At 36.5% G+C, this 14,242-nt stretch overlaps 1 protein-coding gene across 1 annotated transcript in view; it reads left to right on the top strand.

Annotated features, from left to right (window-relative positions):
* The window catches only part of LOC103202721 (argonaute RISC catalytic component 3), a 157,242-nt gene that overhangs the window by 93,125 nt on the left and 49,875 nt on the right, over positions 1-14,242 (top strand). Inside the window, exons 6-10 of the mRNA XM_007947648.2 lie at positions 4,279-4,366; positions 4,495-4,642; positions 5,108-5,227; positions 13,123-13,245; positions 13,593-13,726. Coding sequence (XP_007945839.2) covers positions 4,279-4,366; positions 4,495-4,642; positions 5,108-5,227; positions 13,123-13,245; positions 13,593-13,726 — 613 coding nt within the window. The remainder of the gene's footprint in view (positions 1-4,278; positions 4,367-4,494; positions 4,643-5,107; positions 5,228-13,122; positions 13,246-13,592; positions 13,727-14,242) is intronic.

The raw sequence follows: 14,242 nt of genomic DNA, 5'->3' as shown, positions 1-14,242 counted from the left end.
CATATTATAATACCTTAAGCAGTGTTTGAAATAAATGCTAAATAATGGAATTGGTGTGCTACCATCTGAATTTTTTTGTTAATACTTTCCCTTACTGAAGGGATAAGTGTTTCATAGGAAAATGCTTCTATAATACTGTTAAAAATGAGCTTATTCCAAAACCATTGTTATTTCAGAAGTAGAATAATTCTTTGAACATATTCTAATATTATGACTTCTTTGTTTTTCCAAAATGATAGGTTTATTTATTTTATTCTTTTGAAAATTTGTGGCTCTGGGTCTAGCCTATTTCCTGTGTTATTCTAGATTTGGAACTTAACGTACATTACAGAGATGACCATTAATCCTGCCTATTTTACTTGGTTGCTAAAGTCTATACAGTGGTGTTACATCGTATATGCAGTTAACTTAACATGGATTAATCTATACATGGTCTCTGAAAAGAAAAAGAAGTAATTTTAATATCATTCTAGAAGTTATATTTCATACATACTTTTTATATATATGTACATTCCTTTCCACATTGAAATATCATATATAGTTTTACCTCCAAAGCCACATACACAATAACTTATCAGCAATATAAGGGATTTTTCAAGAATAATTGTAAATGCAGTTCTTGCCTTGTTTATAACTAGAACGTAATCTTCATGCACGATATGACTCCACTGTACTTAGTTTTTTATTATTTAACCATGGGGAAAAATTAGATATTCTCTCTAATCAGAGTGAATAGTGTAAATTCTATTTATATTGTTAGATTTTAAATAACTAGAAATAATTATGCTATTTTATTTTAAGATTTTACCTATTTGTTGCAGATAATTTTCAGCTTGTGGTTTCAATGAAGCATTCAAGTTTATTCACTGACCATCTTTCAGATTCCCCAAATCAAATTAGAGTAGCTGAATACATCCTGCTTGCTCTGATAATCATTCATACTTTGCCATTCTGTAACTGAGAAAGAGAGAGTCATTGTAATGAAACATTAAAAGGAAAGCCCGTCCTTCTTTGAAAATAAGCATCCATTTTTCTCAAGTTGCTTAAGTCCAAAATGAGAAACTTATATATAACTGTTTTGCAACCATACCATTGTCCTTTCATACTCTGTATTAACTGCACAGTTAGCATTGTCTGGAGGTAGTGCATTTACCTATACCATTAATATGTGATCATCTAAATGCCATGGTTTCCAGTGGAGTTGCTGCTTAGTTACCACCTCTGATATCATTAAATCACTTACATTATTTTGCGGTAACTATGCAATCAACTCATATCACCACTCTATCACAGAAAATACAAGATGTACAGAACAAGGATTCAACTGCTGCCCGAAGAGCATGGACTCGATCTTAACTTCAACTGCTCAGGGGCCCAAAGAAATGACTGAAAAAATGACTAGAAAGCATTATAAAGTTGATGTTATAGTGAAGGTAAAGCCAAGTTTATAGGTTAAATATTTGATTTCTTAAAGCCAAAATTTTTTTCTTGTTGGATGGAGGGTTTGGGGAGGGACCTGGGCAAAGAATTACCTAGTCTACTTTTTTTTTGAATTTTAACTTTTTGCTAACCCTTGGATTTTGATCTAATTCTTAGATGCCTATGGTCCTAGATGTGGGGTAGAAAAATTGGGGTTGGATCTAATTGACAAACTCATGCTTTGTTCCCCCATTCAAAGTCATGAGGACTTTTTAAAGTACATCATGTATTCCTATCACAGTAACTCGAGAAAACTCAAGTTATGTGTTCTATGCTATATATTTGGGTTTAATTTTTAGCCAATAGGATTTTTTTGACAGCTGTTAAGTATTCATATAAAGTATGCTATAATTAATAGAGTTTCTTAGTATATTAATTTTATTCCAACCAGACTTTTTCGTAAATGTTTAATAGTAATTTGGGGGATGGTTTCTCTGTCCAGTAGTTAAACAGCAGAAATAATGGGAATGTATGGTAAAAAGTATCATGGATATTAAGAGTACCAATTTATTTTTCATAAAAGCTTATTTAGTACGTTTGCAGAACCATATTAATAATTTATTTAAGAGAAGCCTTGAAAATAAATTACTAAGTGGCTTAAATAATAGAAATTTGTTTAAAGTTTGTGCTTTCCCCCTAAATATAGTATTTGTACATCTTGTTTATGTAATTTGTTGGTATTCCCTTCTTAGAAGGACTTCGCATGATAGTATTCTTATTTTCTCAGTCCTTTATAATATAAAAGCATAGTAAATTCTCTAATTGGTCTGAAATATTAGTTTTTAAATGCAAAATAACTAAGAATGAGAAACTACTTCTCACTGATTCATTTAGGAATGCTTCTCAAAAAATACTTGTGAATTTGGTGCAGGGATATTGTGACCATTTAATAATCTTCATTCACATCTGATACAAAAAAAGAAAATATCACTTTCACGAGTGAACTTTGTGTTTGGTACTATGGCTAGTAACTAGGAAAATAAATTACACTATAGCAGGATTTCTCAGTCTCTACACTGTTGACATTTTGTGCTGGATAATTCTTTGTTGGGAAGAGAGGGTCTGCCCTGTGTATTATATGATACTTAGCAGTATCCCTGACCTCCACCCACTAGATGCTAATAATGTCCTCCAGTCATGATAATCAAAAATGTCTCCAGCCCCACTGCCATTGGGTCAATTCTGACTCATAGCAATCCTTTAGGACAGAGTAAAACTACCTCATAGGGTTTCCAAGGCTGTAAATCTTTATGGAAACAGACTGTCTCATCTTTTTCCTGCAGAGTAGCTCGTGAGTTCAAACTGCCAACCTTTTGGTTAGCAGCTGAATGCCTAGACCACCGTACCACCAGAGCTCTTTAAAATGTCTCCAGATGTTACCAGATGTCCCCTGGGGTGGGCAAAATTGCCACAATTGATAACATTTTCACTGTAGGATTCACAAATCTAAAACAGAAATAACAAAGAGTAGTAATCATAAATTCTGTCAGGGAGCTAAAAGTTATCCTCCATCTACCACTTTTTAAATTTTCCTCTTTTGAAGTTAAGCCAAACGTTTAAAAATGAAATTGGTGATCTATGACCATACGTACCTATCTGTTAACTCTTCATTAGATAGCTCCAAGACTGCACTATCCAATACTAGCCTTATGTAGCTAATTAAATTTAAGTTAAATATAAGTAAAATTATAAACTGAGTTGCTTACTCACACCAAAACTGTGTGCTTCAGAAAACCAAATTCACTGCCATCAAGTCGATTCCAATTCATAGTGACTCCTTCTTGGGTTTCTGAGGCAATATCTCTACAGAGGTATATTGCCTAGTCTTCCTTCTGAAGAGTGACTGGTGGGTTTGAACTGCCAGCCTTCTAGTTAGCAGTCAAATGCCTTAGGCACTACACCACCAGAGCTCCTAACTATGTGCTTAGCAATGACATATTGCTTGTGATTATTGCATTAGCAGAGATGTAGACATTCTATCATGTCAGAAAATTCTGTTAGATATCACCACTTAAGAAAACTGATCCCAAAGAATTTCAGAATAAAGCCTAATGGGTTTAAGGCCCATCACTTTATAGAGCAGACCTGGTGTCCTCAAACTCCTAGGATCCATAGATAGGTTGTAGGATTCAAGGAACACCTACAATCACAGGCTAAATTATGTTTTGCTTTTTTTTTTTCCCCTCCTGGGAGTTTATTGCTTTCATCAGATTCTCAAAGGGGTCAGTCAACAGTAAAAGAACTGTGTAAAGAATCACTGTATTATGCTTTAATATAATTGTTGCTCCAATTCTATTATAAGACAGGATTTTTTTCTCCCTGCTTAATCTTTGAAGGACTTCCTTCTTCAGCCTTATGAAATTCTGATCTTCAGCCAGTATGTGATTAGTGGGCTTTTCAAATATCACATACTTAGAAGGTTATAGACTATTTTGAGAATTATTACAACTTCTCTTTCATTTCTCCTTCCCTCTCCACCATAAATATCTAAATTTATTACTTTTTTTTTTTAATTAATGGAATACTTTGTTTTTGAATTTACAAGCTTTGCAAATTTTATTCTATATTTTTAACATACAGAGTTTGATAGAGTAGGAAAAGGCTTGGAGTTAGGTCCATCGTGATTATAGCTATTATTAGCAATGTTATATTAAATGCTTTGTTAATATGCCAATGCTTGTATTACACATTTTCTGTCCAGAATTTATTTGAGTTTTTATAGTAGTGAACAGGCTTTATAAGTATAAATACTTTTACATATGATGGTTCTATAACCTCAGTTTTTCTTGTTGGGAACAGGTCTGAAGGTTGAAGTGACTCATTGTGGAACAATGAGACGGAAATACCGTGTTTGTAATGTAACAAGAAGGCCTGCCAGTCATCAAACGTAAGAAAAACTGGTGTTTATCAGAGCAGAGATGATGTGAGGCAGCTTGCTCTAGTTAGAGAATTGGGAGTTTTGGCTGGCTTATAATGGATAAGAATTGATAATAATGTGTGCTTTTTTCCCCCCAGTTTTCCTTTACAGTTAGAAAATGGCCAAACTGTGGAGAGAACAGTAGCACAGTATTTCAGAGAAAAGTATACTCTTCAGCTGAAGTACCCGCATCTTCCCTGTCTGCAAGTGGGGCAGGAGCAGAAACATACCTACCTTCCACTAGAAGTAATGCTTTTAGGCTGCTTAATATTCTATTGTCATTATTTTGGGGTCTTTTATGGCCTATAACCTATCTTCATAGTAGCTCTCATTCTCCAAAATTAAGAGAGTATGATGTAGGGTATAGACCATAAAAGACCCCAAATGTTTTTAGAATTAATTTATTCTAAACTTTCTGTGATGAGATAATAATGGAAAAAAAATGATTTATCATCCTACCACTCTACTGTAACCACTGTTAGCATTTCGGTACACTGCTTTTCAGTCTTTATAGCTTGTGAACATTTAACCTAATTATAATCACACTGTAAAGCAATTTTGTTTACTACTTTTTTTACTTAACATGATACTAAAAATAAGAGGTTTAATGATGTAGATTTAAAATTTTTATTTCATATGTAATAGACATTGAGTGAAAGTTTTTAAAAAAGGATAAATACATTTAGATCAAAACGTTTTTTTCATTTGTAGGTCTGTAATATTGTGGCAGGGCAACGATGTATCAAGAAGCTAACTGACAATCAGACTTCTACTATGATCAAGGCAACAGCAAGATCTGCACCAGATAGACAAGAGGAAATTAGCCGATTGGTTCGTATTTAACCATAGAAATAAGAATCTAAAACATGTTAGGATGAACTTAGTAAAGAACCATACCCTTATTAGGCCATCCCTAATTATTTCATGGACTATTGGAATTTAAAATGATGATGGAAATAATCTAGCAGTGGTCTGGGACTAGACCTTAGTGGGTTCTGTGAGAAAGGTTAGGTACTTCTCATGTACCCCAAGTTGTTTAATTAGATCCAGAAACAGATTATCTCAGAAATAATGCTTCAGTTTAGTATACTAGAGCTTTATTACATCCTACCTAAAAGTAGAGAGGAAAAGTCAAGGTATTATGACTGCCAATAGTGACAGTCTTAGTATTTCGTCTAGGATTGCTTACCCCCCGTATCAGACTGGTGACTCTAAGGGATACATAAAGAAATAAAAATTCCAACCACGTAGGGGTACCTAGCAAGCCTTTTTTGTAACCTTTATGCTATTTTATTGTTCTATATAGTAGAGGATGGGGAAAGTTACCAGTACCACTTTATAAAACTGATAGAATAAGGCAGAATGAAAAGTTAAAGGGTACTTGGATCTTATTTCATTCTTTCCTTGAATACTTCCAATCTGAAGAGGAAAAAAATCTAGATATATGAACGTTGTCAAAACAACTTAAAAACACAAAAACAATTTTAAAGATTATTGGAAATAGGTTACAGAGCTTGGCTCTTTAATTTTAAAAGCCAATTACAGAAAAGGAGCCTTTTAATTTTTTTCCTTATACTTTTTGTAAAGAATGAATGAAAGTTATTCCGTATTGTTTAATCAGGAAAACACACTTCTCATCCAGAATTTTTCTCTGAATCTACTGTGACAGCATTTTAAAAGCTTTCCCAAAACCTTTAAGAGACTAACACCTCTCCCTAGGGATAACCTAACTGAAGACAAACAAAGACTTATGCAAGGAAAACCATAAAACATTACTGCAGCAAACTAAAAGGGACCTACATAAATAGAAAAGAATTCCATGCTCATGGATTAGAAGACTTACTTAGCATTGTGGAATTGGCAAGATCACCAAAAGCGATCTATAGCTATAATACAGCCCCGATCCAAATCCCAACAATATTCTTTAATGAAATGGAAAAATTAATCTCCAACTTTATATGAAAAGGAAAGAGACTCTGGATGGCTAAAGCAAAATTGAAGAAGAACAAAGTAGAAGGACTCACACTTCCTAATCTCAAAACTTACTGTATAGCAGTGATAATCAAAACAGACTGGTCCTGGTTCAATGACAGACACATAGATCAATGGAATAGAATTGAGAACCCAGAGGTAAATCCATCCACATGGGCAGATGATCTTTGACACAGATTCGAAGTCCATTCAAGGATGAACAGATAGTCTCTTTAACAAATGGTGCTGGCAAAACTGGATATCCGTTTGCAGAAAATTGAAGCAGGATCCATACCTTACACCATGCACAAAAAAACAAACTCAACATGGATCAAAGACCTAAATGTTAAAACTAAAACTATGAAGTTCCTCCAGCACTAGTAGCAAAGTTCAACAAGACAGAAAGTAACAAATGCTGGTGAGGTTGTGGAGAGATTGGAACTCTTGTGCACTGCTGGTGAGATTGTAAAATGGTATAACGATTGTGGAAAGCAGTAGGGCGATTCCTTCAAAAGTTGGAATTCGAAATACCATTTGACCCAGCCATTCCATTACTAGGTATACACCCTACAAGAACCATGACAAGAACAGATATATGCACACCCATGTTCATCGCAGCACTATTTACAATAGCCAAAAGATGGAAACAACCTAGGTGTCCATCAACAGAGGAATGGATAACCAAAGTATGGTACATACACACAATGGAATACTATGCAGTGCTAAAGAATAATGTAGAATCTGCAAAACACCGCATAATGTGGATGAACTTGGAGGACATTATGCTGAGATAATAAGTCAATCACAAAAGGACAAATATTGTATTAGTCCATTATTGTAAAGTTAAGGAAAGGTTTATCTGTAGAAGGAAATTTTCTTTGTTGGTTACCAGGGGTGGGAGGGGAAGGGAGGGAAGGCTGTTAGATAGATGGAGATAAGTATTGATTTGGGTGAAGAGAAGGGCAATGTACCAAATGTGAGTGACCAGTGTGGCAGCATTGAGGATGAGAAAGACATAGAGAGGTACATGGGAGGTACAGACAACAAATATGAACCGTTTTGCACATACAGTACCCCGTTGTCAGTGAAGGCTAACATGGGTATATGGGTGGACAGGCTGAACAATTAGGTATGTCTATGAAATGGGGAGTGTATCCAAAAACATATATAGGGTTGGCAGACAATGGTCCTATAAGTTTGTGTGAATGATCAGAATTCCCAGGTATATAGTAGAGCCGACAAGGGGCAAGGTTGTGGTCACGGCTTGGTCACAGCCAGTTACCCAGAGGGACCGAGTAGTTAAACCTGCGGGCTTGTGACCATAGTCGCAGGGGACATCAAGCTCAGTTAGCATAACATACTATATAAAACATTGTTCCATGTTGGCGAGTAGCGACTGGGATCTTAAAAGCTAGCAAGCTGTCATCTAAATGCAATGATGGGTCTCTCCTTGTCTAGAGCAAAGAAGAATGAAGAAAACCAAAATTCATGGAAACAATTAGTCCTAGCGACTGGTACACCATTCGATCTGCAGCCTATATGACTATGTGACCAGAAGAACTAGATGGTGCCCGGCTACACTGTCATCTACTTGAAAGGGGATCTATGTAGGAGATCTTTGATAGAGAGGAAGAACAGTGTGGAACAAAATTCAAAATCATTTGGAAAGAAAAAAAAAGGGGGGGGGGACCAGGTTTGCTGGTCTGATAGAGCCTAGTGGGACCACTGAGACTGTGGCCCCTAGCTGCCCTTCAGATCTGGAATTGAACCCACACCTGTGGTTTCCAGCCAAACAAAAGACAGGCATATGAGTTGAACATTTACCTCAAGTAGATACACTCCTTGGAGAGAACAATCATGGGAGAAAGAAGGGCTGCTTATGCACAGGGAGACAGCTCAAGGGGCAGGAGTGCATGGAGAGATGGACACAGGGAAGAAGTAACTATGGGGAGGAAGTGGGAGGGGAGCTGTTGCATTGTGGTAAACTGTGGTCAATGTCATGAGACAAAGTATATGTGAACTGCTGTATGGAAAGTAAATTTGCTCTGTAAACCTTCACCCAAATCACAATTAAAAAAAAAAAAAAAACTGACGTTCCTAGAAGATAATATTAGGACAAAACTAGGGGACCTAATTTTCAGCATACATGGCCTATCAAACACCACTAAAAATTTATGAACAAGATAAATTAGGTGACTGGGACCTCCTGAAAACTAAATACATCAAAAGACTTTACCAAGAGAGTAAAAAAAAAGAACCTACAGACTGTAAAAAAATTCTTGAGCAACAATATGTCTGATAAGGGTCTAATCTCTAAAATATATAGGAAACTTCAAAGCAAAAAGACAATCCAATCAAAAAATAGGCAAAGGACATGAACAAATAGACACTTTACCAAAAGGGACATTCAGGTAGCCAACAAATACATGAAAAGATGCTCACATTCATTACCCATTCCAAACCAGACTCACTACCATCGAGTCAATTCTGACTCATAGCAACCCCCATTGGGTTTTCTAGGTGGTAAATCTTTACAGAAGTAGATTGCCCAGTCTTTCTTTTGCGGGGTGGCTGGTGGGTTTGAACCACCAACCTTCTGGTTAGCAGTCAAATGCCTGAAGCATTACAAAATCAAAAGTACAGTATGAAATACCATCTTACACCTGCAAAATGGCAATGATTAGAAAACAGCAAATGCTGGTGAGGTTGTGGGAAGAATGTAATTCTTATGCATTGCTAGTGGGGTTGTAAATTGGTACAAGCACTGTGGAAAATGGTATGGCACTAGAAAATTAAAATACCTTATGATTCAGCAATCCCACTCCTAGGTGGATATCCAAGAGAGATGAGAGTAGTGACAACAAATAGATGTATGCACACCTTTGTTCATTGCAGCATTATTCACAGTAGCAAAAAGATGGAAACAAGCTAAGTGTCCATCAACAAATGAATGGATAAAGAAATTATGGATGCTGTGCAGCTATAAAGAATAATGAGGAGTCTGTGAAACATAACATGGATGAATCTGGAAGACATTATACTAAGTGAAATAAGTCAATCACAAAAGGACAAATATTATATGGTCCCACTATTATAAAATGTCAAGAATAGATATACACACAGATAGCATTGTTCTTTGATGATTATCAGATACGGGAGGGAGGGAGAGGGGGAATCACTTTCTAGATAGTAAACCAAAGACCAAATCTACTGCTATCGAGTCGATTCTGACTCATAGCAACCCTATAGGATAGAGTAGGACTTCCCTATAGGGTTTCCAAGGCTGTAATCTTTACAGAAGCAGACTGCCTCATCTTTCACCCAAGGGGCTGCTGGTGGGTTCAAACCACTGACCTTTTGGTTAGCAGCCAAATACTTTTAACCACTGTACCACCAGATCTCTTCTTCTAGGTAGGGGACACTTGTTATTTTCAGTGATGTAGAAGGCAGTATCCCAACATAAGAATTGGTTCTAAGTGCTGGGTTGGTTGGGCTGGGGTGTGCTCTGTGACTGGACAAGGCACTGCTGCCCCTGCCATACCCAGGGCACCCCCTCCCAGGCCCATGCCCACGGTGCCCCTCACCCCACCCTGCATGGCTCTCCTCTCCCCCTCACCCGTTCCGCCCCTCTGAGGAGGGGCACAGAGGGCAGGGTTGGCAGTAGCACCCTTCCCCAAAAAAGGCAGTATTAGATATGGATGAAGTCAGCACAACTTGACCAAGATAAATACTCTCAAAATTACACAAGACAAAGGAACAATTTCAGTAAAGAGTGTATAGCATTCACAGTTTTGTAGCACTGGTAGCAACAACCAAAAATTATGTGTGTGGTTTCATAGGTAGATATATATGCATATATGTATATGCAAGTAAATGCACATGTATATCTACGTCTATCTGTAGGAATACGGATACACATTTATAAACATTCATGTGTGCTATATATATCCATGGAGCTCTGGTGGTGTAGTGCCTGAGGCATTTGACTGCTAACCAGAAGGCTGGCAGTTCAAACCCACCAGCCACTCCTCAGAAGGAAGATTGAGCAATCTACTTCCATGGACATACTGCCTCAGAAGCCCAAGGAGGGGTTGCCATGAGTTGGAAATGACTCGATAGCAATGAGTTTAGTTTTGGTTGTATATATTAGGGAGCTCTGGTAGCATAGTGGCTAAGTCACTTGCCTGCTAACCAGACGGCTGGCGGTTCAAACCCACCAGCCACTCCTCGGAAGGAAGGTTGGGCAATCCTACTTCCGTAGTGATACTGCCTCAGAAACCCAAGGAGGGGTCGCTATGAGTCGGGGCTGACTCGACGGCACATAACAACAACAACAACAATATCCATATATATAACAGAGCACATAGGGGTCACAGTTATGGAGACTTCTTAAACATATCCAAACAGCTTACGGATTGGTTTACTGGGTAAAGGCTTACAATGCAATGCACTGCTGTCAAGTTGGATACAACTCGTAGAGGCCCCTCCTTGGGTTTCCGAGGCAGTATCACTACAGAAGTAGATTGCCCAACCTTCCTTCCAAGAAGCGGCTGGTGGGTTTGAACCACCAGTCGTCTGGTTAGCAGTCTAGTGCCGTAGGCACTATGCCATCAGAGCTCCTGGGTAAAGGCTTAGGACCATAGTTTCAGGGGACAGCTTAGTCAGTTGGTATCACATAGTTCATAAAGATGATATTCTGCGTTCTGGTTTGGTGAGTAGCATCTAGGGTCTTAAAAGCTTGTGAGCGGACATCTAAGATACAACTGTTGGTCTTACTTTTATGGAGCAAAAGAGAATGAAGGAAAACAAAGGCTCGGAGAAGAAATTAGGCCACAGGACTAACATTTCACCCAATTCATGGCCTCCTCTAACCTGAGACCAGAAAAACTAGATGGTACCCACCTACTACTACTGACCATTCTGACCAGGGACACAATTGAAGATTCCAGGTAGGATGTGAGATAAATGTAGAGCAAAAATCAAATTTTTAAAAGGCCAGACATACTGGACCAATAGAGACTAGAGCCAACCCCAAGATTGTCATACTAAAATAGCTTTTGAACTTGGAACTGAAGCTATTTCTGGAGATCATCTTTCAGCTAAATAATAGATTGGCTTATAAAATAAAAGTACCACTGTGTGCTTCCTTCAGCAATCAACTGTATGAGACCAAATGGTCCACGTTTACCCAAAAGCAAAGATGAGAAGGCAAGGAGAAGAGAAGAGAAGCTAGATCAATGAAAATAACGAGAATGCTGACACATTGTAAAAATTGTAACCAGTGGCACAGAGGAATGTGTATGAAAATTGTTACATGGGAACCTAGTATGTTATGTAAACTTTCACCTAAAACACAATAAAGTATTTTTTAAAAAAGACTAGAACCTCTCATTGTCTCTTATTCTGTTAAATGATAATAACTAGCTGTTCTCATTTATTACAACTTAATTGTTCAGAGACAGCATTATTATATCCTGGTTAAAAGCGCAGGCTTTGGAGTCTAACAGTCTTGTTTTTGGAGTTTATCTTTGCTACTTACTTATACTACTATTATGTTTTATTATAATTACAGCATCTAGAAGTGGAGTGATTAAAAGTAGAAAAGCTGGAATCGGAACATAGATGGATTAAAAAATCTCTGTGTCATTTGCTTTTAGGAAAATCATTTAAATTTACTTAGTGTTAGTTTTATCTTCTGTAAAATAAAGATTATAAAAAGGTGAACTCATATGGTAATTGTGAAAATTAATTTTGAAGCTCTTAACACCAAGCACACCATGCAGTATGTCTTTGTAAATAGTTGTTAAAGTTGTAACTTTAAAATGGAGGTACATTGACACACACTAAAAATGAATGGTACTTAAACTTGAAGAAAAAAATGGATTAGTACTAATACAGAAAATGAGTTTGCTACCTATTAGGGGGAGATTCTTTTTACATATTCAGATTATATAGGTTTTGGGGTTTTTTTTTTAATGTATTGTTATTCAAAGACTAAAACCTTTTTTAAAATAATCTGTGTGACCTTCACCCTGAGAACAATGTATAAAAGTATGCTTTAAGCATGAATTACATTCTTAGACTCCAAAAGTCTACACTGAATTATAATTAATTCTTTATCTTTGATTTTATATGTGACTATGTTATGTAAAAGTTATGTACTGTAACTCATACAGGCTCTCAATTTTATCATCTTAAGTAAATTTTATAACATAGCACTACTTTTTTGAAAATGCTGAAGTAAATTTTATATAAATTGTAACTCAATCAGGGGAGAAAGCTTTAGGATGATCCATGGATTTACAATAATATTTACTATCAAACTATGTAAAATAATCCTTTAATAGTGTATGTCTGGATCCTCTATAATCAGGGATTCTTAACCTTTTTTAGGTCAGGTATTTCTTTGAGAATCTATTGTGATGTACAGATTACCATCCCAAAACGTACTAGGTTTAATCATATAAAATTACTATTTTTATGGGTTACAAACAATGAAAATCTCTTACGATTTATTGTAATACATACATTTCAATTTTGTATAAATATCAGGGAATTCGCAGACTTTTTGCAGTCCATTCATAACCCATGGTTGCCAACTTAAGATTCTCTTCTCTATGATTAGGCACTATTAACAAGACCTAATGCAAAACACATTGTTGACACAGGGAAGGAAAAATCAGTAGAAAGTTCTAATGAGTAAAACAGGATTTTCTGCAATTTTGTGAATAACTACAAACTTTTTCTGTGGTTAGGTAAGAAGTGCAAATTATGAAACAGATCCATTTGTTCAGGAGTTTCAATTTAAAGTTCGGGATGAAATGGCACATGTAACCGGACGCGTACTTCCAGCACCTATGCTACAGTATGGAGGACGGGTAAAAATTCTTGATAGGCTTTTAATCTTACATAAAGTTTCTAAGTAAGGAGGGAAGGGCATCCTAGCTAAGCCTGGAATTTAGAAAGGGTTTTATTGTTCCAAAAGTTTTTTGTTTTTTGTTTTTTTTTTTTAAGGTTCGTATCTTTGCGTGAGTTTAGTAGAATTTTTTTTTTATAATAAAAGTATAAATAATATTGAGATAGAATCATCTGTTCCATGTAGAGAACCAAATATTTCAGTTCAGCAATTTGAAATAGTCTATTTTCAGCTCATTGAAATAAATTCTGTGTTAATTTTTTTTTTTTTCTTTTTTGCCTTTTATTTCTCTTTCATCTTTTTCTGTAGAATCGAACAGTAGCAACACCAAGCCACGGAGTGTGGGACATGCGAGGGAAACAGTTCCACACAGGCGTTGAAATCAAAATGTGGGCTATAGCTTGTTTTGCCACACAGAGGCAGTGCAGAGAAGAAATACTGAAGTAAGGCATGTCATTACTCTGGCTTTGAAACCTTTTTATATTTAGATCTATATTTCAGTTTTAAATTACTCAGCTAATGTTCTAACCAATAGGTTTCTTTTCAGTAGTTTGATGAAGATTCCTAAGTTGTTAACCATAAGAAAGTCATCAACTTATTCTTCTAAATATCCTAATAGACTATCTTAGCTTCCTGCTGTTTGTTAGGTGCTGTTGTGTTGGTTCCAATTCATAGTGACACTCTCTGTACAGTCACTAAATACTGCCCAGTCCTGTGCCAGCCTCACAATCGTTGCTATGCTTGAGCTCATCATTGCTGCCACTGTGTCAATCCGTCTCGTTGAGGGTTTTCCACTTTTTTGCTTACCTTCTGCTTTACCAAGCATGAGATCCTTCTCCAGGGATTGGTCCCCTCTGACAACATGGCCAAAGTACACAAGAAGTCTGGCCATTCTCACTTCCAAGGAACATTCTGTTGATTCATAATGGCCAATTCCATTCCTTTTCAGTTCACTAATG

Source organism: Orycteropus afer, unplaced genomic scaffold (assembly GCF_000298275.1).
Source record: "Orycteropus afer afer isolate SDZICR_OR568_19922 unplaced genomic scaffold, OryAfe1.0 scaffold00192, whole genome shotgun sequence".
NCBI lineage: Eukaryota > Metazoa > Chordata > Mammalia > Tubulidentata > Orycteropodidae > Orycteropus > Orycteropus afer.
The sequence above is the reverse complement of the archived record's forward strand: the minus strand, read 5'-3'. Positions and strand labels throughout refer to the sequence as shown.